At 45.5% G+C, this 24,048-nt stretch overlaps 1 protein-coding gene across 1 annotated transcript in view; it reads right to left on the reverse strand.

The window, feature by feature from the left end:
• LOC129693648 (MORC family CW-type zinc finger protein 3-like) overlaps positions 1-11,901 on the reverse strand; it is a 58,962-nt gene extending 47,061 nt beyond the window's left edge. Inside the window, exons 1-4 of the mRNA XM_055630432.1 lie at positions 11,463-11,901; positions 11,298-11,370; positions 7,469-7,601; positions 1,692-1,904 (exon numbers count right to left, since the gene is read on the reverse strand). Coding sequence (XP_055486407.1) covers positions 1,692-1,904; positions 7,469-7,601; positions 11,298-11,370; positions 11,463-11,549 — 506 coding nt within the window. The 5' untranslated portion in view covers positions 11,550-11,901. The remainder of the gene's footprint in view (positions 1-1,691; positions 1,905-7,468; positions 7,602-11,297; positions 11,371-11,462) is intronic.
• Between the last annotated feature and the right edge of the window lie 12,147 nt (positions 11,902-24,048).

Below are 24,048 nucleotides of genomic sequence, written 5' to 3' on the forward strand. Positions count from 1 at the left end.
GGCCCTTCAAGCCAGCGCCGCCATTCATTGCGATAATGGCTGATTGTCCCCAATCAATAACCCGTGCCTACCTTCTCCCCATATCCCCCGATTCCACCAGCCCCTAGAGCTCCATCTAACTCGGAGATCAATCATTGTGCATGAAACCATAATAACAAGGACTCACATCTCTAGGACGAGGGAAAAGAGAAAACTGCAGGATTGCACTAAATAACAACGTCACTGATTGTCTGATGTGCAAAAAATATTATGGTCGACGGAATGTGAATTCATATGCAGTAGCAATGTTACAAAATTTTGAGATTTTAAAAATCAAGCCTGCAATTTATCCCATCAGATAAAGCATAAAAAGAAGTTTAATTTGACACCTAATTCACTTTCATATCTCAAGTATTTAAAAAGCTATGGCCATTTTCATACTTGGAAATTGGCATCTTGTTCCCTATTGATTTTCTATGGACATAACAAAAAAGCTGTGATCGTGGACAGTCAAAAGCACATAACTTTCTTGAAAATTAAGAGAACCAAATGAAATTTTCAGTTATCATAGATTGAAGCATTCTGAAACAAATATAAAATAATCTTACTTGGATGACCTGAAATTAAAGCACATAATTACTTAGTTACCCAATTGGAGCTAATTTCAAACTTCAATTACTAGATCTAAACATCTATCCATTTCTTAATAAATGATTAAAATTTTTAAATAGCCCGTGTCCAAATAATATTCACAAATAATTCACAATAAAACATGATTTTTAAATCTCATTTACATTAATTTATAGGCCAAATGGAAGGAATTTAGTGTTCAATTGCTGTAAATTAAAGTCCATTTAAATCAGCTTTCTAGTGGGATCCTGTGAACGCGCTGGTTTAGAACGTTCACATTGCGGTAGATTTGTGCCCTCAAATGCCCAGAAAAATACTGCGGGATATAATGGGGCCCAAATTAGCTACTCGCAACATTAAACTTTGTATAAAGGGATCTTAAGAAGCCCTTTTTAACGTAAAAATAAACAGCCTACCTTCCGTTTTCCCCTGTATGAGATCCGACCCGTTGTCGGCGGTCGCGGGTTTAGAGGTTAATTTTTAACCTACTATAACAAGTAAAGAAAGCCCTTAAAACTAAAAATAGCTCCAGCTACGGAATCTTCCAGCGATTTTTCGTTAATAATTAACTAGGCTGAAAAGCCTCGATTTGAACAGCCTAGGGAAAATCGCGTTTTAAACCCGCTCCCCTCTAAACGGCGCCAAAATCGCGCACATGGTCTGGGACAGATTTTCAGCGATCTTCAGGTACGCTTTGCAACATACCTATATACAACATATGAATTTGGGTGTCATGAAGGTGTCAGGGGTTATGGGAAGAAGGCAGGAGATTGGGTTTGAGAAGGAGAGATAGATCAGACATGTTTGAATGGCGGAGTAGACTTGATGGGTCGAATGCTGCTCCTGTCACTTATGAACATGCAGCACATTGTTCCCCAATCGTAAAATATCACAGAGATGTCAAACATGCACTAACAGTCGCTCCACATTTCCTAGCGACTAGTTCAGCACAGAAACAGCCCCACTCGCCCACTATACTTTAGGTGGGTACGAAGACAATCAGAAAACAAATGCATGGAAAATACAATACCATAAACATTGAATCATCTTTGAAATGAAGATAGCAGTTAAACAAAAGGATATTATGGCTGTAGGAAATGATCGGTACAATCACATTTTCTGCTTTCACTGCTTTAAGGTAGGTCTGGGACAAGAAGCCTACACTACAGGTTGCTCCATCTTTTGTGAAAACTACTGCATCTTTTCCCAGCCGCATTGATCCAGATTTGAAACCATTGCCATAAAGTCCAACTGGAGCGTGCCCCTTTACCGTAACTTTGTCACTGAATCCAAAGCTGGAAAGAAAAAAATGTGCTTTAAAATCAAAATATTTAAAAGGATTCATGTTAAAATATGCATTTACTTTTAATACTTTAAATAATAAGATTGGATAATCCAAAAACAATATAAAATGCAAACAAATCATTAAGTATTGCAGCAGAGGGTTGCAATATTGAAATCCTTAATGAAACAGAAATTGATGGTCAAAGAAGATATCAGCTGGTAAATTGGGTAATGCAGGTTTGGCAGATGGAAATAAATCTTGACATGTGGGAGATAATCTACTATGAGGCAACAAATAAGGGTAGGACATACACTGTGAATGGCAGAGCCCTGAAGAGTATTGAAGAACAAAGGGAATTTGTTGTACAAGTCCAAAGAAGCTGGAAGATGGCAGAAAAAAAGAACCACATGCTGATTTACCAAAAAAGACATAAAGTGCTGGAGTAACTTAGTGGGTCAAGCTGCATCTCTGCAGAACGTGGATAATAATAAACGTTATTTCGGACTCAACGTCCAGACAAGGGACAACATTACATAAAAACACATTGCATATAAAACCATAAAATAAATCTTAGTATATCACTTATTAATGCATCATAAATTATATATTTAAAAAAACACATGAATTAAAATCCAGAATAAAAAAGAATGATCAATGTCCTACAACAAAACAACGATACCAGCGTCTCCACAACTGGGATAGATGATGTTTTGGGTCAGGATCCTCTTTCAGAGTCTGAACTACTATCTACCTCATTGGTAACCTTCCGACTATCCTTAATCGGACTTTTCTGGCTTTACCTTGCACTAAACGTTATTCCCTTATCATGTACCTATACACTGTAAATGGCTCGATTGTAATAATGTATTCTTTCCGCTGACTAGATAGCACACAACAACTTTTCACTGTACCTCGGTACACGTGCCAATAAACTAAATTGAACTGAAAAGAAAAGGGGGCCATACCCAACATGTTCTCCAGACATGCTCCCCGACTCCCCTGAGTTACTCCAGCACTTTGTGTCTGTAGACGGTAGCACAGGTTAATAGATGGCGAAGAAGGCATATAGATGCAAAACATTATTAGCCGAGGCTTTCTCTTTGAGCAAAATGAAATTGGTACAACCTCAAAGCATTCGATAGGCTACATGAGGAATATTGTGAGGAATCCTAGTCGTCACACCACAGGAAGAGAAGGATTGCACCAGGGAAAGTGCAGAAGAGAATCACCGGGTTGTTGCCTGGAATGGAATCCATTAGTCATGTGGATAAACTGGGTTTATTTTCCCTTGAGCTTGGATTGGGATAAAGAGGCAGGGCTGCCAACTCCCATGCATTGAGCGCGAGAATCACGCATTTTGCCAAATTCTCACGCTGATCACAAATTTCTCACGCTCTGTCGTGAGAAATTCTGTGATCACCGAAAATTTAAAAACTAATATCAACTGAATGGGCCACGGGAGTTGTAATCAGAAGCAGTGGCGGGGACAGGTGCGGACGGGGAGCGGGGATGGCGAGTGTTTGCTGGGCTGGCGAGTCGCTCACTACAACTCCGGCCATGGAGCAGCCTCAGTGCAAGAGTCCCGGGCTATCAGAGGCGTCGGAAGCGTTGCGCCGCTGCCGTGAGAGTCCCTGTGTCCTTTGTGTGGAAAAAGTTTCCCCTTAAAAAGTTAGCTCTTAAAAATAATTCATACATAAAACATTGAAATCATACTTCTACAATGCACTAAAACATGATTTTAATACACCAAATTTCAAAAGGTCCCTACCCTGGGAGGAGGGACACCCCACGTCCACACCCTCTCTCCACTCGGTTGCTCCACTCCCTCTCCAGGTGCTCCCAAAGCCAGTGATCAGTGATCGCTCAGCCTCCCCACTTTCAAAAACGCTCCGTGATCCCTGGTTCAGACGGAGAACACTGCCAGATGTGAGCGGGGAACTGAGGCCAGTTGTCCATGATGTCTGGATCCCAATGCTCAACGCTTCAGGTTTCGGATTTGGCTAATGTTATTGATTTGTAATTAGCCCGATTTGTAATTAGTTGACAAAACCGTAATTTATTAATCTGGAATATCCAGGGGGATTGGATGTGTAATATTAAAATTACATGCAAGGTGTCACGCTGTCTGCCACAACATACATCTCCGATAACCCAATATTTCCTTCAGTTAAATATTGGGAAGGTAGCACTATTGTCAGTTACATAGAAACATAGAAAATAGGTGCAGGAGAAGGTCATTTGGCCCTTCGAGCCAGCACCGCCATTCATTGTGATCATGGCTGATCGTCCCCTATCAATAACCCGTGCCTGCCTTCTCCGCATATCCCTCGACTCCACTAGCCCCTAGAGCGCTATCCAACTCTCTCTTAAATCCATCAAGTGATTTGGCCTCCACTGCCCTCTGTGGCAGGGAATTCCATAAGTTCACAACTCTCTGCGAGAAAAAGTTTTTTCTCACCTCAGTCTTAAATGATCTCCCTTTTATTCTAAGACTGTGGCCCCTGGTTCTGGACTCACCCGACATTGGGAACATTTTTCCTGCATCTAGCTTGTCCAGTCCTTTTATAATTTTATATGTTTCTATAAGATCCCCCCTCAACCTTCTAAACTCCAGTGAATACAAGCCTAGTCTTTTCAATCTTTCTTCACATGATAGTCCCGCCATCCCAGAGATCAATCTCATGAACCTACGCTGCACTGCCTCTGCCTACGCTGCACTGCCACTCAACTATTATGTGTGTTTACCTCACTGACTATTTCTAACCCCCCCCCCCCCCCAACCTAAATTCCTTTGACAGGTTGAATAGAAATGTCCCCAATCTCATTGTTTTATTAATTGAACACGTAGATGAACATCCTCAAGGAGTGTAATCATAGAAACATAGAAAATAAGTACAGGAGTAGGCTATTCGGCCCTTCGAGCCTGCACCACCATTCAATATGATCATGGCTGATCATCCAACCCAGTATCCTGTACCTGCCTTCTCTCCATACCCCCTGATCCCTTTAGCCACAAGGGCCACATCTAACTCCCTCTTAAATATAGCCAATGAACTGGCCTCAACTACCTTCTGTGGCAGAGAATTCCAGATTCACCACTCCGTGCGAAAAAATGTTTTTCTCATCTCGGTCCTAAAAGATTTCCCCCTTATCCTTAAACTGTGACCCCTTGTTCTGGACTTCCCCAACATCGGGAACAATCTTCCTGCATCTAGCCTGTCCAACCCCTTAAGAATTTTGTAAGTTTCTATAAGATCCCCCCTCAATCTTCTAAATTATAGCAGAAATTCTAATCAGATGGAAACGGATTCAGATGCGATATTTTCAAAGAAGGGGAATATTTTAAAGGAGTGACAGAGATACTTGCAGGGGAATGTGTGAGGAGATTATTATTTGTTTTTAGTTTTAGCTTGAACCAGGACATGTTTAATATAGTAATTGTGCTGATACTGACTCCAACCAACCACGTAATGAATATCATCCATTCTGGAGGTTTTATTTTTCTAATGCCATTTAAACTTCACTTGGATTTCAATCACTTCAATGTAAAAGTAATTGGGAATGGGGAGCATTGGAACAAAAATTTGCCCTCTGTTCATATTAACTGTAATATAATAATGTATGCATGTTGGTAGGTGCAATCAAAACAAAGATCTTTTTATCATTGTTGTGTTATGAATACCACAGAAAATATTATGTACTCTCAAGATCACATTTAATAGAATAATATTACTTAAATATATAGTTATTGGACTTCCCAGCTGAGAGGAAGAGAGCAGAATACTGAAAATATTGGGGGTGAAAATTACTTCAGGACAGTTTGTTAGGAAAATGAAAGAAATGGTAACAGAATACTTATACAGCTGAGTGAGTGTAATTTTATGGATGATAAAATGTGTTCAACCAATTGATGACTTATTTGACAAAGTAACGAGCATGTTAGATAACAAGGAAGCCAATGGATGTAGCAAATTTTGTCATAGTTAATTTGGTCTGTGAAGTGCCCCATAAAAGATTATCACATTAGATAAGCACCTGTGGACTTGAACGTAATAGGTTAAGTCCAGGGGGTCAGATATGGGGCTTTATGTGAGAGCCAGATATATTGTCAGTGCAGAGGGGCTAGGAGCAAGGCCAAGTGTGCATCCAGAGTCAAGGTCTGGAATAGTACTAGGTGTGCAGTCTGGAATAGTACTAGGTGGCAGGACCAGGGGAGTGTTCACCACTGGGAACCTAAGCAGGTAAGTAGGAATGATCAGGGTAGAATAGGGGGGGGGGGGGGGGGGGGGGGGGGGGGGGGGGGGGGGGGGGAGGGGGGGGGGCAGGTGTAAGGCAGGGACTGGGGGTCAGGAATGAGAGAAGGTATGAAACTGGAGTCAGGGTCAGGAGTAGTGCCAGGTGTGCAGTGAGACCCAGGTTGGTCAACATGGGCCGTGTTTGATTATAATCTGATTTCCATACATGAATATACTAAGATCAGTCATGTGCTGCACGTGTTGATCAGAGCCTGGGCTCTACTGTGGAATGTAATTTAGTCTAACCTTATTCATAGCTAATCCACTTTAAAGCATATGTATTGCATTCATGTGTAAGTTAAAAGACTCGCTACAATATGCATCATATTGCACAATTTCAAGCTAAAAAACGTAAAAGCCCCAAACCAGGGGACCCCCCCCCCCCCCCCCCCCCCCCCCTCCCCTCCCCTCCCCAGTCGCTACGCTCCCTCGGGCTTGGTCTCTCGCAATTTCTCACTCCCAACTCTCACCCATTGTTGGCAGCCCCGTATCATGGAGGGTTTTTTTCTGTGCTAGTCTGTGTATGTCTCCTTATCAGTACTGGCTTCCCTAACTGGCCCCTCTTATCTGCTAGTCCTTTTCCACTAGAGAAAGCCTGCTCGAGAGAAGAAATACAAAGCTACAAAAAAAAAGTCAAGTATCCCAGTAAGCAGTGCAATAGCAATTAGCTCTTTCATTACAGAAGTGGTTCAATAAGGCAGCAAATTATAGAATAGCAATTAACTCTTACAGATGAATAACAGACGTGAGGGAGAACTCTTTCACCCAGAGGGTAGTTGAAGTCCACCTGTATTGTCTGAGATGGTAGGGGAAGCAAGTACTCTCACATATTTAAGAAACATCCAGACAACCATTTGCATCACCTAGGCATGGTAGGCAGTGAACTGAGTGCTGATGAATTGAATTAGTATCACGACAATATAAACATTATGGGCCCAAGGCCTCTTCTCTGCTGTGTGACTCCATGACAAAATTAATTGTAAATAATAGTAAAGTAAAATGTTGCAGTATCACATGAATTTCACAGGCCATTTCATAATTCAGTGCCAGAGATTGAAGGACAACATAGGACTGCCTTTACATTGCATCACAAATGTGCAGTTTCACACTGTACACAGGTCTGATAGCAATTCTCTCAAAAGCAACAGTGATATTGCTGGAGGTTTTCTAGTTTTCTAAAGTAAAAAGCCACACAAACCATTCCAATATCCCAGCAACACCATCGCAAAGACCTAGCGGCAAACAATAATGCTCAATTTATAACCAACAGACAACTTACCTTAACATTTTGTGCAACTTGTCATGATTCATTCCCTGGCCATTGTCAAGGAATATCAGGCAAATATGTCCTTTTATTGTGGTCTTATCAATCCACAATTGTTTTGCGTTTACATCAGGATCATATGCATTATCTAAAAAGCAAAACGAGAGCAACATGAATAGAAATATAGTAATATAAATCCATTTTGCAGGTCATTTTATTACAAGTTCTAATTGTTCCAAGAAACCATTCACTTTGCACAAAGATTTAGAAACATTTTGTTAACAACCTCACATGTGAAAAATGGATGAAAGTTCAACGGTGAGACTATGTGCTGTCTAACCGATACGATAATGTATTGTACCAAAGTGCTTAAAAAACAAGAAATAACATTTCCATGAGAATCAAGGATTATTAGAAATAGAAACACAGGTTACGCGCACACCTTCAATGTGTTGGGAACCAATGAAAATGAAATGACAATAGACAATAGGTGCAGGATTAGGCCATTTGGCCCTTCGAGCCACTACCGACCGCCATTCAATGTGATCATGACTCGACAGAGCATTTCCATCAATCACATCCCACCTCTTTAAAATATAGCCAACTGCTCATTCTGTCACAAGCCCAAGTCTCAATTCTTTTACCACATACTCAGGACTAATTCACAGCAGCCAATTAAACCTACCAGCAGATTGTCAGGATGTGGGTGAGAACCAAGTCATCATGGGGATTCTATGTAAACTCCATATAGACAGCACCTGAGATCAGAGTATAGCACAGGTCCCTGGAGTTAAGAGGCATATCCCCGGAGATAGGAAGTATGCCTGCCTGTCTGCAAGCAACCAAATATATGTTACTGTCTCACACTATGCAAGATAATTCTATGTTGCTGGTTTCCTTGAACTGTAATATCCATGTTCATCTTTAACCACATCTTTAATTTCTATCATTTTCTGGCATTTTGTTGAACAATGTTTAAAGGTCCAGGTAGGTACATCAATTGCACACATTAATCCTCTCTTAGTTTAGTTTAGAGATTCAGTGCAGAAACATGCCCTATGGCCCACCGAGTCCACGACGACTAGCAATCCCCACACACCAATATTATCCTATACACACTAGGGACAATTTACAATTTTACCAAAACCAATTAAACCTACAAACCTGTGTATCTTTGAAGTGTGCGAGGAAACCGGAGATCGTGGAGAAAACCCACGCAGGTCATGGTTTATTAACAAAAAATTAAATTTAGTTAATAAACCAATGATCCAACATAATTAAAACTTATGGGGAAAATAAAATCTATGTGGAGCGAAGCACAATCAAAAGCAAGTTTCAACAATATCATGGACTCGTACTCCACATTGTGTCCTGGCCAAATCATCGTTCAACAAGTATAATATTTAGAAAAAATTCTGGTCCTTAACATGTTGCTGTACATGGGAGAATTGGCCGACACATTAACTGCATTACAATGGCGACTACATCTCAAAACGTACAAATGTGAGGAACAGCCCAGAGATCAATCAGGGCATTACAGGTATGCTACAATGCATGTTTTCAATAACATATGCAGAGAAGATTTACGAGGATGTTGCCAGGACTCGAGGGCCTGAGCTATAGGGAGAGGTTGAGCAATTTAGGTTTCTAATCCTTGGAACGCAGGAAGATGAGGAGTGATGAGAGGTGTTCAGATCATGAGAGGAATAGATCGGTTAAACGCACAACGTCTCTCGCCCATAGGGGAATCAAGAACCAGAGGACTTAAGTTTATGGTGAAGGGGAAAAGATTTAATAGAAATCTGAGGGGTGACTTTTTCCACACAAAGGGTGGTGTGGATATAGGTTTCACGATCAGTTTATTGTCACCGCCATCCTAAGAGAAAAGTAACAAGACACACAACCACATAAATATTAACATAAACATCCACCACATTCCTCAGATAGAAGGCAATAAAGTTCAATCTTCTTTCTATGTTCTCTTGCGGTCAGGGTAGTCAAACCATCCGCAGTCGGGCGATCAAAGTGCCTGCAGCCGACGATTGAAGCCCCCGAGACCAGAGACTGCGGACTTCACGATGTTAAAGTACACAGGCCCCGTGGCTGGAGCTTCGATCCCCGTCAAAGTGATTTCAAGCTACGCGATGTTAGAGTCCCCCAGACTCCCGTGGCTTGGAGCGCCGGGTCGGTCTCCAGGAAAGGCCGCAAACTCCATGATGTTAGGCCGCCGTAGGGACGGAGATACTATATGGAAAAAAATTGCGTCTCGGTCGAGCTAACAAGCTGCCAGATGAGGTAGTTAAGGCAGATACTATCACAACGTGTAGGAAACATTTAGACAGGTATGTGAATAGGGCAGGTTTGGAGGGATACGGGCCAAATAAGGATAGGTGGGATTAGTGTAGATGGTACATGTTGGCCGGTGTGGGCAACTTGAGCTGAAGGTACAGTTTCCACGCCATAAGATTCTATGACTAATTGGATAACAAGACTGAGGAATTAAGGGAAATTACATTTGTATTATGCGGGCCAAATTAGTTGGAGCACTAAATTAGGACTGAAGAACCACTTAAAACATATTTTAGAAATTGGCAAGTAGAAACATATAACCATCTAGGTTTAAAAATGTCTAGGAGAAAAAAGTACTGTTTCTATAGATACCCTTATATCTGAAGAACACTGCACTATTATCATCTATTACTGTGCTGGTGGTCATTACAATTGACAACAATCGCCTGCATTGACATTTGCAAGGTAGCATTTGCAAGGTATTGATAGCTTTAAATATCTATTAAAAATACCTTTAATTTTAACAATCTTGCAGGAAAAAGTTTTTTATTGCAAGTATGAAACTATCTGGTCACTAACCCCCTTTTCCTCCCATTGAATGTGTCTGAAGGATCTCGATCTGAAACATCACCAATTCCTTTTCTCCAAAGATGCTGCCTGACCTGCTGAGTTACTCAAGCCTCTTGTGTCTATCTGCAAATTTCTATAATCCGAGTTATTTAGGAATGCATCAGGTTGCAGAAGAATTACCTGTACACGAGACAATATACATCTCAGTACTTACTCAGGGCACATACAAAAAATTCACTTCCAAAATTGCTTGTTTGTGACGTTACTACCAAGAACATTGGGCACTAAATAAACTTTCCAGTTTACTTAACATGAGCTTTGAGCATATAAAGATACTCACAATGTCAAATGCTCAATACAAATGAACACCATAAAACCATTTCCATTCATAATGTGAGATTAATACTAATGGAAGGTCCTGTAACTATACACTATTATTTAACTGACAACATTCCAACGCAGGGAACATCCTGGTGAATATCCTCTGCAATCTCTCCCATGCATTCTTCTAATAGGCAACCAGAACTGCACAGTATTTCAGCTATAGCCTAACCTTTTTTTTCCCTAAAATATAAATGTACCATAACATTCATGCAATTATATTCAGTAATCGAACAAATAAAGGCAAGCATCATCACCCTTATCTACTTGTGCTAACACATTCAATGGTCAACAGATCTGCACCGCAAATCCCTTGTTTCCTCAAAGGGGGGGGGGGGGGGGGGGGGAGGGGGGGGGGGAGGGGGAGGGGGGGGGGGGGGGGGGGGGGGGGGGGGGGGGGGGGGAGGGGGTGGGGGGGGGGGGGGGGGGGGGGGGGGGGGGGGGGGGGGGGGGGGGAGGGGGGGGGGGGGAGGGGGGGGGGGAGGGGGGGGGGGGGGGGAGGGCAAGGGGGGGGGGGGGGGGGGGGAGAGCTCCGCTCTATGACCTTTGATATAAACTACATTTGAACCAACAGCCCACAGTCTGGGGACTGACACTCACTCACCTATCAGCTCTGCCACGGCACTGAAGGGCCAAGTATGACTGGTGGAGTTTGTGTGGAGGAAGTTGGGGCTCAACTGTTTGAATAAACACAAGAGAGGAGATAGTTAGGTGGGGGCAAGAGGAGAAGGCGGTGGAAGCGATGGGGGGCTGAGTCGAGGCCACTCACTGCGCTGAGGGGGATCCCATGGCCCGGTAATCCAGTCGCTCGCAAACCCGCAGCCATCTTGTCCTTGTCATCTCTTCGCCCGCCCATGTGTACGGGACGGAGATAGAAGAGTCGTTGCCGCTCGCGGGAACGCCGTCTCCGACTGTCTTCACTTTCGCTCCGCAGCAAAGATCTTTCGCTCGCCAGGGCCCGCTCTTTCGCCCGCCCACAGACTTCCCCTTGACGACGGCAATATCCGCCCGGCAGCAGCCGCCAAAGATTCTATATGCTCTGCTATAGGATCTTTGGCAGCCGCTGTTCAGCAAAGATCGTATAGCTATAGAATCCGCTATAGGGTCTTATTTACTCCACTCCACTCCACCCCACCCTCACGTCTGTCTGGCACTGGAGAATCTTTGCTGTTCAGCAAAGACCTATAGCAGAGCGCTCTGCTGTGGGATCTGCAGTGTGGGCGGGGCTGCGCGAGGGCGGTTCTACGGGGCTGAGCGTGGGCGGGGCTGAGCGTGGGCGGGGCTGCGTGAGGGCGGGGGCTGCTGAGGGCGGGGCTGTGGGCTGCGAGGGCGGGGGCTGCATGTGGGCGGGTCTGCGCGTGGGCTGCGTGGGCGGGGCTGCGTGAGGGCGGGGCTGCGTGTGGGCGGGGCTGCGTGAGGGCGGGGCTGCGTGAGGGGGCGGGGCTGCGTGAGGGCGGGGCTGCGTGAGGGCGGGGCTGCATGTGGGCGGGTCTGGTGTGGGCTGCGTGAGGGCGGGGCTGCGTGTGGGCGGGGCTGCGTGTGGGCGGGGCTGCGTGAGGGCGGGTCTGCGCGTGGGCGGGTCGTGGGGGCGGGTCTGCGCGAGGGCGGGTCTGCGTGCGTGAGGGCGGGGCTGCGTGCGGGCGGAGTGGGTGGGGTTGTGTGCAAAGATCCTAGAGGAGCAAGATAGACCACTCCTCGAAAAACGCGTAGTATGACGTGTGTGATCGTCGACGCCATTTTACGAGGCATTTATTGGGCTTCCCCCACACTGTCATGGCGCCCTTATCTAAATTCCATCTCACTGCTCTGCTATCAAGTATTCTAATCGTAAATCTAAACGACCCGACCTGTCACTCTTTAGGTTCCCCAATAAAAAAGAAAGGTGAGAAAATATTTTTATTATTTTCAGTCGATATTCTGTCGTGAAAATGTTATTTTCTGTTCTCCCATCAACGGCCATTGGGAAACTGGGTTTGTCGGTACATTAGAAAGTTATTAGACTTATTTTTAATAGTTCTTTACTCACCACAATAATAAAGACAATTTTAACACTTCTGTACGTTTTTGGTTTTGTTTTGTAAAGGATTAGTCTCCACAATATGGCCCGCGGACACATCAGGTCCAGTGACCAGGAGATTTTTCGAGCTCAGATTCAAGTCCGAGAATGGGCGGCTGTTACCCATTATATTCCTCGAACATAGGGACATAGCAAACAACACTCACATACATACAAGACATCACAAGCAAAGATCACAAGCCCGCTGTGAAGAAGGGTGCAATCAAATATTATATAACTCTGCTCTATCATCTTTGGGTGCAATGGTGGGTCGGGGGGTTCAGTGGCGGCGGCCGCAATCAAAGATACTAGTGGAGCTCTGCTCTATAATCTTTGGTCGGAATGGGACGGCTGCGCGTTATAATGTGCTATCGTTACGCTCTCCCTCCCCCTCCCCCTACTCCCGGTCCCCCTTCTCCATCGCCCCCCCTTCTCCCTCCCCCCCCTCCCTCTCCCTGTCCCCCCCTTTCCCCCTCTCCTTCTCCCTCCCCCCTTCTCCCTCTCTTCTCTCGATCTCTCTCTCCCCTCCTCTCGATCTCTCGCTCCCCTCTCTTCTCTCGATCTCTCTCTCTCTCTCTCTCTCTCTCTCTCTCTCCCTCTCTTCGCGATCTCCCTCCCTTCCCTCTCTCCCTCCCTTCCATCTCTCCCTCCCTTACCTCTTCGTGAGAGTTGGCAGCTCTGCTATGCCTTGGGTCCAAAAGAGGATAGATAGAAAATACTTAATGGTCTTTGTAAGAAGATTTTAATAAGCTCTTCTACATTTAAGGTAAATTGACATATTAGAGGCAAAACGCATTTTCAATATACAGGTCTCTCCACACAACTGAAAACAATTGCATTTAAGTGATATATCATCCATTGTTCAGGCAAGTAGCACTAGGTTACAATATACTTCCTACATATTCCAGGAATTCATCTCATAAAAATGGGAGAGGCTTAAATGCATTGTAAAATCATAAATCCATGTTGACTTGGACTAATCCTTTTACTGCTATCCAAATGTCCCATTATTACATCTTTAATAATTGACTCCAGCATCTTTCACACCACCAAAGTCAGGCTAACTGGTCTGTAATTCCCCGTTTTCTCTCTTGCTCCTTTCTTGAAAAGTGGGATAGCATTAGCTATCCTCCAATCCACAGGAACTGATCGTAAATCTATTGATCGTTGAAAAAAATAATAGAAACATAGAAATTAGGTGCAGGAGTAGGCCATTCGGCCCTTCGAGCCTGCACCGCCATTCAATATGATCATGGCTGATCATCCAACTCAGTATCCCGTACCTGCCTTCTCTCCATACCCTCTGATCCCCTTAGCCACAAGGGCCACATCTAACTCCCTCTTAAATATAGCCAATGAACTGGCCTCGACTACCCTCTGCGGCAGAGAGTTCCAGAGATTCACCACTCTCTGTGTGAAAAAGGTTCTTCTCATCTCGGTTTTAAAGGATTTCCCCCTTATCCTTAAGCTGTGACCCCTTGTCCTGGACTTCCCCAACATCGGGAGCAATCTTCCTGCATCTAGTCTGTCCAACCCCTTAAGAATTTTGTAAGTTTCTATAAGATCCCCTCTCAATCTCCTAAATTCTAGAGAGTATAAACCAAGTGTATCCAGTCTTTCTTCATAAGACAGTCCTGACATCCCAGGAATCAGTCTGGTGAACCTCTCTCTGCACTCCCTCTATGGCAATAATGTCCTTCCTCAGATTTGGAGACCAAAACTGTACGCAATACTCCAGGTGTGGTCTCACCAAGACCCTGTACAACTGCGGTAGAAACTCCCTGCTCCTATACTCAAATCCTTTCGCTATGAAAGCTAACATACCATTCGCATTCTTCACTGCCTGCTGCACCTGCATGCCTACTTTCAATGACTGGTGTACCATGACACCCAGGTCTCGCTGCACCTCCCCTTTTCCTAGTCGGCCGCCATTTACATAATAGTCTGCTTTCCTGTTTTTTTTGCCACCAAAATGGATAACCTCACATTTATCCACATTATGCTGCATCTGCCAAACATTTGCCCACTCACCCAGCCTATCCAAGTCACCTTGCAGTCTCCTAGCATCCTCCTCACAGCTAACACTGCCCCCCAGCTTAGTGTCATCCGCAAACTTGGAGATATTGCTTTCAATTCCCTCATCCAGATCATTAATATATATTGTAAATAACTGGGGTCCCAGCACTGAGCCTTGCGGTACCCCACTAGTCACTGCCTGCCTAATGAAGAACTCAACCATATTATGGTCACTCTTGCCCAAGGGGGCACGTACAACAAGATTGCTAACTAACCCTTCCTCATTACTCAATACCCAGTCTAAAATAGCCTGCTCTCTCGTTGGTTCCTCTACATGTTAATCATATGTATAAATATATATGCATGTATATATATGCATGTATGTGTATATATGCATGTATATGTATATGTGTGTATACATGTATGTATATATATGTTTATATGTGTGTATGTATGCATATAATGTATCCATATGTATGTGTGTATTTGTGTGTATACGTATGTATGTATGTGTATATATGTGTGTGTATATATGTATGTGTATATATATGTGTGTATAAATATATATATGCATATATATATTATTACTATATAATTATATATATAATTGCCTTTATGGTTTATGTATATCATCTTACAAGACAAATAAATTAATAGTGATTATTTAAATCAAAGTTGCTTCTGATCCATGAGAATAAACTTAACTATCTCTAACTTGCCTCTCACACACAGACACACATTCATATAAATATATATAATATGTATACGTTAAATTTAATTTTGTGCAGTGTGTGTTAAAGCAATACAATGCAAGGGAAACTACGCAAAGGAGGGGGCTGTTCCCGCTACAAGATACTCGACGATCTTTGCTTTGGATCAAAGATTATACCGGAGCTCTATAATCTTTGCTTTGGATCACAGCGGGTGGCATACCGGAAGTCGCGTGTCGCATTGAAAAATGGCGGCCGTGACGTTCCGTCACGTACTACACGCCAGCCCATTGAATTTCGAAGGAGTGGTCTATCTTGCTCCTCTAGGATCTTTGGTTGTGTGAGGGTGAAGATTTTTTTAGATGATCATAATTGAATGGCAGTGCTGGCTTGAATGACCTACTCCTGCTATATTTCAATGTTTTCTATGGAGGGCTGTGTGAGGGTGGGCCGGGGTGGAGTGGGGCTGTGTGAAGGTGGCGTGGAGCTGTGAGGGTGGAGCTAGGTGGTGTGAGGGTGGGGGCAGGGTGTAGTGGGGCTGTGTGAGGGTGGGGTGGAGTAAATAAGCTTCGAAAGCTTACCACCCCCCCCCCCCCCCCTTAGTCTACGGTAGACAAAAGTGCTGGAGAAGCTCAGCGGGTGACGCAGCATCTATGGAGCGAAGGAAATAGGCAACATTTCGGGTCAAGACCCTTCTTCAGAATGATGTGAGGGTGGGGGTGGGAAGAAGAAAGGAAGAGGCGGAAACAGTGCGCTGAGGGAGAGCTGAGAAGGGGAGGAGAAAGTAGGGCTACCTGAAATTAGAGAAGTCAATGTTCATACCGCTGGAGTGCAAACTGCCCAAGCGAAATATGAGGTGGTGCTCCTCCAATTTACAGTGGTCCTCACTCTGGCCATGGAGGAGGCGCAGGACAGAAAGGTTGGATTCCTGATCTCCGCATCTGACGGTGAAGTGCCGTCCCTTCTACCTCCCAAGGGAATTCACCTCCATCAGGCAGACTTCTGTCTGGCACTGGAGGAGCTGCACGCCATGGTCAACAAACACCAGACGTCTTACTCCGACGCATTTACCACCATTGCTGGGGACTTCAATAAGGCAAACCTAAAGAAATCACTCCCTAACTTCCACCAACATTTCTCCTGCTGCACCAGAGGACCAAACACCCTCGACCACTGCTACACCACCATCAAGAATGCCTACCGTTCTATTCCTTCGCCCTCACTTCGGTAAATCCGACCATGCCGCAGTGCTGCTTCTTCCTGAAGACTGCACCCCCAGAGGTGAGGACAGTACAGAGTTGGTCGGAGGGGGGGCAGAGGAACAACTCCAGGACTGTTTGGAGTCTGTAGACCGGGCAATGTTCAAGGACTTGGCAACGGACTTGAACGAATACGCCACAGTCTTTACAGACTTCATAAAGAAATGTGTGGAGGACTGCATCCCTACAAAAACCTTCAGAGTGTTTCCCAACCAGACACCTTGGATGAACTTTGAGATCCGCACTCTTCTGAAGTCCAGACACCGGGCATTCACGTCTGATGATACAGTGGCCTGCAAGAAGACCAGATACGACCTTGGTAAGGCCATCAAAAAGGCCAAAAGGGATTTTGCTCCAAACTGGAGGATGAGACAGATATTCGGCAGCTGTGGCGGGGCCTGAATGTAATCAATAATGTAGGTAGGCGGCGCGGCTCTGGCCAGCAGCGGCCTCTGCAGCCTGTCCGCGTTTTTATTATTTTTTGTCTGTGTTTTTATGTAGTTTTTGTTATTTTATGTTGGGGTGTGTGTGTGGGGGGATGGGGGTCGGGTGGGAGGGGGGGGGAAACTCTTGAATCTCTCCCTGCACTGGAGACCCGACCTTTTCTCGTCGGGTCTCAGGTGTCGTTGAGGCCGCAACGAGGAGCGGCCTCCAACGGGAAGAAGCCGGGGACTCTGGTGCCGACTCACCGTTGCCGTCGCGGAGCTGGCCGAGACCGGAGCGGGTGGAGCGGTGGAGGAGCGTTGCCGCTGCCGCTGCTGCTGCTGCTGCTGAGTCGGAGGCTGCTACTGCGGGTGCGGGTCTGCGGACGGCGGCGCCGGGAGCCCGCGGCTCCCTGGAGGGAGACCGCTTTTCGGGGCTCCTGCAACGGCGAATTCTCCCGCCCGTGTTGCAGGGTCGAAGAGCTCCTGGAGCGGGGCCTAACACCATTGCCCCGCGCGGCTGGAACGGCCGCGGGACTTTGCGAGCGCACACCGGGGGCTCCAACACCAAGACCCGGTGTGCGACCTCGCACCACCCGGCGTGGCTTCAAAAGCCGCGGGACAATCGCCATCGCCAGCCGGGGGCTTTGACTTTGACTCTGACATCGGGGGGGGGAGAGTGCAGTGGAGAGATAAGTTTTTTTGGCCTTCCATCACAGTTATGTGATGGATGTTTATGTTAAATGTAATTATGTTGTGTCTGGGGTCTATTTGTGTGTAATGTATGGCTGCAGAAACGGCATTTCGTTTGGACCTCCAGGGGTCCAAATGACAATTAAATTGACTCTTGACTCTTGACTCTCTTGATCACCTCCTACAAGGCGAAACCAGGAGGCAGCTCGAATGTCAGCGAAACATCACTCCCTGACGAGCTCAATGCATTTTACGCACGCTTTGATAGGGAGAATACTGATGTGCCTTCCCGAGCCCCCATTCGCTGTGATGGTATTTCAGTCTCAGTCACAGAGGCCGATGGCAGGAAATCCTTCAGAGGGGTGAACCCTCGAAAAACGCCTGGACCTGATGGTATACCCGGTCATGTTCTAAACACCCGTGTGGACCAACTGGCTGGAACATCTACGGACATTTTCAACCTCTCATTTCTGAGGTCTGAGGTTCCCACCTGCTTTAAAAGAGCATCAATAATACCGGTGCCCAAGAAGAGTAAGGTGACGTGCCTCAATGACTATCGACCAGTGGCACTAACGCCTGTGGTGATGAAGTGCTTTGAGAGGTTAATCATGGAGCAAATCAACTCCTACCTCTGACCCACTGCAGTTCGCTTACTGTCACAACAGATCAACGGTGGATGCGATCTTGCTGGCCCTCCACTCCGCTCTGGACCATTTGGACAACAAAAACTCATTTGTCAGGCTGATATTCATTGATTACAGCTTGGCATTTAACACAATCATCCCCTCGAAGCTGGTTACCAAACTAGCAGAACTGGGTCTCTGCGCATCCCTCTGCAATAGGATCCTCGACTTCCTCATTCACAGACTGCAGTCTGTTCATATTGGTGGAAATGTGTCAGCCTCGATAATACTCAGCACGGGAGCACATCAAGGCTGCGTGCTCAGCCCCCTGCTGTACTCACTCTATACGCATGACTGCGTAGCCGGCCACAGTGCGAACTCCATCATCAAGTTCGCTGACGACACTACTGTTGTGGGACGTATCACTGATGGGGATGAGTCAGAGTATAGAAGAGATATCGAGCAACTGTCCATATGGTGCCAGCACAATAACCTGGCCCGCAACACCAGCAAAACCAAGGAACTGATTGTGGACTTTGGAAGTAGGAGTCGGATTGGGACCCACTTTATATCAACGGGTCGATGGTTGAAAGGGTCAAGAGCTTCAAATTCCTGGACGTGCACATCTCTGAAGATCTTTCCGGGTCTGAGAACACTAATGCAATTATCAAGAAAGCACATCAGCGCCTCTACTTCCTGAGAAGATTACGGAGAGTCGGTTTGTCAAGGAGGACTCCCTCTAACTTCTACAGGTGCACAGTAGAGAGCATGCTGACCGGTTGCATCGTGGCTTGGTTCGGCAACTTGAGCGCCCTGGAGAGGAAAAGACTACAAAAAGTAATAAACACTGCCCAGTCCATCATCGGCTCTGACCTCCCTTCCATCGAGGGGATTTATCACAGTCGCTGCCTCAAAAAGGCTGGCAGTATCATCAAAGACCCACAGTATCCTGGCCACACACTCATCTCCCTGCAACCTTCAGGTAGAAGGTACAGGAGCCTGAGGACTGCAACAACCAAGTTCAGGAATAGCTACTTCCCCACAACCATCAGGCTATTAAACCTGGCTTGGACAAAACTCTGATCATTAATAACCCATTATCTGTTGTTTGCACTTTATCAGTCTATTTTTTCAAGTGTTTATATTTATATAATGGTATATGGACACACTGATCTGTTTTGTAGTAAATTGAACTTGAACTTGATTCGGAATGGGAGGGGGAGATAAAGTGCTGAGCCACCGGGAGATCAGGTTGGTTATTGAGAACCGAGCGGAGGTGTTTGGCGAAGCGATTGCCAAGCCTATGCTTGGTCTCACCGATGTAGAGCAGCTGACATCTAGAGCCGCGAATGCAATAGATGAGGTTGGAGGAGGTGCAAGTGAACCTCTGGCACACCTGGAAAAACCTGAATGAAGTCAAGGGGGGAGGTAAAGCGACAAGTGGAGCATTTCTCTACGGAAAGCAGACAAGGGAGGAGATGGGAAGATGTGGCAAGTGGTGGGATCACGTTGGAGGTAGCAAAAATGTCGGAGTATTATTTGTTGTATGTGACGGCTGGTAGGGTGAAAAGTGAGGACAAGGGGGACTCTGCCCTTGTTATGAGTGGGGGGTTGGGGAGTGAGAGCAGAGTCACGGGGTATAGAAGCGACCCTGGTGAGAGCCTCATCTATAGTAAAAGGGGAGGCCCCGTTCCCTGAAGAATGAGGACATCTCCTATGCACTGGTGTGGAACACCTCATCCTGGGTGTAGATGGAGAAATTGGGAGTAGGGGATGGAGTCCTTACAGGAAGCAGGATGGGAAGAAGTGTAGTCCAGATAGCCATGGTAGTCAGTGGGTTTATAGTTAGTCTAGATCAGTAAAAAACACTGACTCAAACACTGGACCAACTAATCTTCATTTTTAGAACAAGCAGCAAATTCCCCTATACGATACCTTGGGTTCGATCCTTGTCTCTGCCTGGCCAAGCCCTTCAGTCTCGTGCAAGCAGACATTTCCCAAAAGGTCACGCAATCCCAAGCGCCCTTCCAGAAGATCGACACCGATCTAAAATGGGGCTACCTTTTATAGGTCCACGAACCTTGAGGGGCCGAACTACATAGGGGTGGTCCCCTTACAATCCAATCAAACATATCAATTACATCAATGCATTATTGACAGTTCCCCAATCCAATTACAAGCACCTAAAACAATGTTTCTTGCAGAAGCTTCTGGAAGGAAGCTAGTTCACTGAATAATGCAACATTTACCTTGGAACATAATAGAGTGCAGAGTTCCTAAGAGAACCTGGGATGAAGTAAGTTAGCAGTCCATTCTTTCACTGATACTTTCTCACTTTAATGGGTGTTGCTAACAAAGGCATCTCGCTATAGGCTGCTCTCACTACAATGTGAGTTCCTTAAGGCTCTGGTCAAAGCTAGAATGTAGTCAGTCATCTCCGCAGTTATATGGTGGAAGTTGATTATTTTCATCGCATTCTGGTTCCAAGGTGTTTTCAAGGGTCTACCATAAACAATTTCAGCTGGGCTTAATCTAGATTTCCCTACAGGCGTGACTCTCATCCGAAATAGAACTATTGGGAGTAATTTAATCCATCCAAGTCCAGTATCCACCTTTAATTTGGCTAATTCAGTTTTAAGGGTTTGATTTGCCCTTTATACAAGTGCAGCAGCCTGCGGTTGATAAGCACAGTGCAATTGCTGCTGGATACCCAGCTGTTCACGAAATTCTTTATTGATTTGTCCAATAAAGTGTGGACCGTTATTTGAACTAAGTCGAATGGGGATACCAAATCTAGGAACAATTTCTCTCATTAACACCTTGACAACAGTAGCCAATTTGTTATCAAGGGCTGGGTAAGCTTCGATCCACAGGCTGTATACATCGACTATGACAAGTACGTATTTATACCCCTGGCATCTCTCTAATTCGATATAGTCCATCTGCAATGTCTCAAACAGACCCATAGGCAATGGTGTTTTTCCTCCTTCACATCCTAACCCTTTCCCTGGATTGTATTTCTGTCAGACCAAACAATTACTGCTTACGTTCTGAGCTAAAGATTGTAGTTTTGGATGCCACCAAGTAGTTAATAGAGTGTCCCCTGCCGCCCTTGCACCACAAAGGGTTGCATAGGGCATGCACTCTATAACCCATACTGCCAATGAGTCTGTCATGCAAGTCTGCCCTGCTGGAGTGATCCGCAGTCCAGTCATATAATCCAGTACACACTCAAGCTGTCTCCATTGTTCTTTATCTCTTTCAGTAGCCTCCTCCTGTAATTGAACAATTTCTTGGACGGTTAGCATCAGTCTCTCCGAGGGGGACTTGTTAGTTATACTTTTATTCTGCCTCATCATTTTGGATACTACCATCTTACGTTCCCATGATACTTTCTCAGCTACCAAGTCGGCATTACGATTCCCAATATCCACTGGAGTCTGTCCTTTAGTGTGGGTGCTACATTTCATAACAGAAATTTGTCTGGGTAGCACTAAGGCCTTCAATAAATCTGTCACCAATTGTTTATTTTTGAGATTTGGGTTCCTGCGGAAGTTAGAAATCCTCTATTTTTCCATAATTGTCCAAAATCATGCTCCACTCCAAATGCACACCGAGAATCAGTGTAATAATTTACTTTTAAATTTTCCACACTAATACAAGCCCGAATTAAAGCAAATAATTCAGCTTGCTGTGCTGAATAAGACAGCTGCGTCTACAATTTCCGCTTTCTGAATCAACAATTGCATACCCAGACAATCTCTCACCCCATGGTCCAATAGATGCACTTCCGTCCACATATAACCATATAACCATATAACAATTACAGCACGGAAACAGGCCATCTTGACCAAAGATCTTATAACAGAGCAAGATGGGCTACTCCTGCGAAATGCAATGGGCTGGCATGTAGTACGCTATGGAGGGGATCCTGGGCATTTTTCCACGCCCATTTTAGCAACCTGAGCCTACCTGATCCGACCCGACTCGCAGTGTAATCAATGTTGCGGGGCAACAGTTTGTGTGGGTTAGATTCATAAATCTGTCAGTTCATACTTGTCAAGAATAAAATTTGACTCTGGTAATTGTCTTTTTTAAAGTTTTTTAAATCATTTCTTTTTAAATGGCTCACAAACAGTGTTTTGAGTTGATTTTGTAGTAACCGGAACCGACCCGACTCGCAGGGTAATTGACATTGCGGGGGAACTTTTTGTGTGTGATATAGGGTTAGATTCATAATTCTGTTAGTTCATAATTCTGTTAATTCTTGTTAAAGAATAAAATGTTTATAAACACATATACATGAAAACTATATAAATGTATATAATCATATAACACACACAATTATATTCTGATCCAATAATGAACTTTATTTCAGACTATACACGGGACATTAAATAAGAAACATTGTAAATAAGAAACATTGTAAACCTCCCCGCAACTTCACACACACTAGGCCTTATCCCCTCTCGCGCTGCCCCGGGCCGCGCACTCCCTCTCCCGCTGCCCCGGGCCCCACACTCCCTCTCCCGCTGCCCCGGACCCCATACTCCCTCTCCCCTGGCCCCACACTCCCTCTCCCGCTGCCCCGGGCCGCGCACTCCCCTCTCCCCGCTGCGGATCCAATCTTTGGCCAGAAGCAAGATGGCGGAGCAAGATGGCGGAACAAGATGGCGGAGGCAGCTTGCTAAAATGAGTCATAAAATCGCCCATGAATCCGCCCATGAGCGTACTACATGTTTGCGTGAGAGTAACCCATCTTGCTTCGCTATAAGATCTTTGATCTTGACCCTTCTAGTCCGTGCCGAACACGGGCCAGTCTGAAGAAGGGTTTCGGCCCGAAACGTTGCCTATTTCCTTCGCTCCATAGATGCTGACACAAGAAGACACAAGAGAAGAGGCAATGTACAATGTACAATGTCTGAATTGCAGTTTTATGTTGTTCAAAAGATAGATCTCATACAGAGGCAATAAAATAGTAGATTAAGTAAAAGATCAGCTTGACCTTTTGGGTACTGATTCAGCTGGAGGAGCTGTGGGAATCATAAAAGTTTGCATACCAAGCTCTTCTGTTAGTTAAGGTTACACAAAAAAGCTGGAGAAACTCAGCGGGGGCAGCAGCATCTATGGAGCGAAGGAAATAGGCAATGTTTCGGGCCGAAACCCTTCTTCAGACTGATCGGGGGCGGGGGTGGGTGGGGACAAGAAAGGGAAAAGGAGGAGTAGCCAGAAGGCTGGGGGATGGGAGGAGACAGCAGGGGGGCTGAGGAAGGGGAGGAGACAGCAAGGACTAACAAAATTGGGAGAATTCGATGTTCATGCCCCCGGGGTGCAGACTCCCCAAACGGAATATGAGGTGCTGTTCCTCCAATTTCCGGTGCTGCTAGCTGTGGCCATGGAGGAGACCCAGGACAGAGAGGTCGGAGGCGGAGTGGGAGGGGGAGTTGAAGTGCTGAGCCACCGGGAGGTCAGCTTGGTTATTGCGGACCGAGCGGAGGTGTTCGGCGAAACGATCGCCCAACCTCCGCTTGGTCTCACCGATATAGATCTGCTGACATCTAGAGCAGCGGACGCAA

This window comes from Leucoraja erinacea, unplaced genomic scaffold (assembly GCF_028641065.1).
Source record: "Leucoraja erinacea ecotype New England unplaced genomic scaffold, Leri_hhj_1 Leri_376S, whole genome shotgun sequence".
In the NCBI taxonomy this organism is placed as follows: Eukaryota; Metazoa; Chordata; class Chondrichthyes; order Rajiformes; family Rajidae; genus Leucoraja; species Leucoraja erinaceus.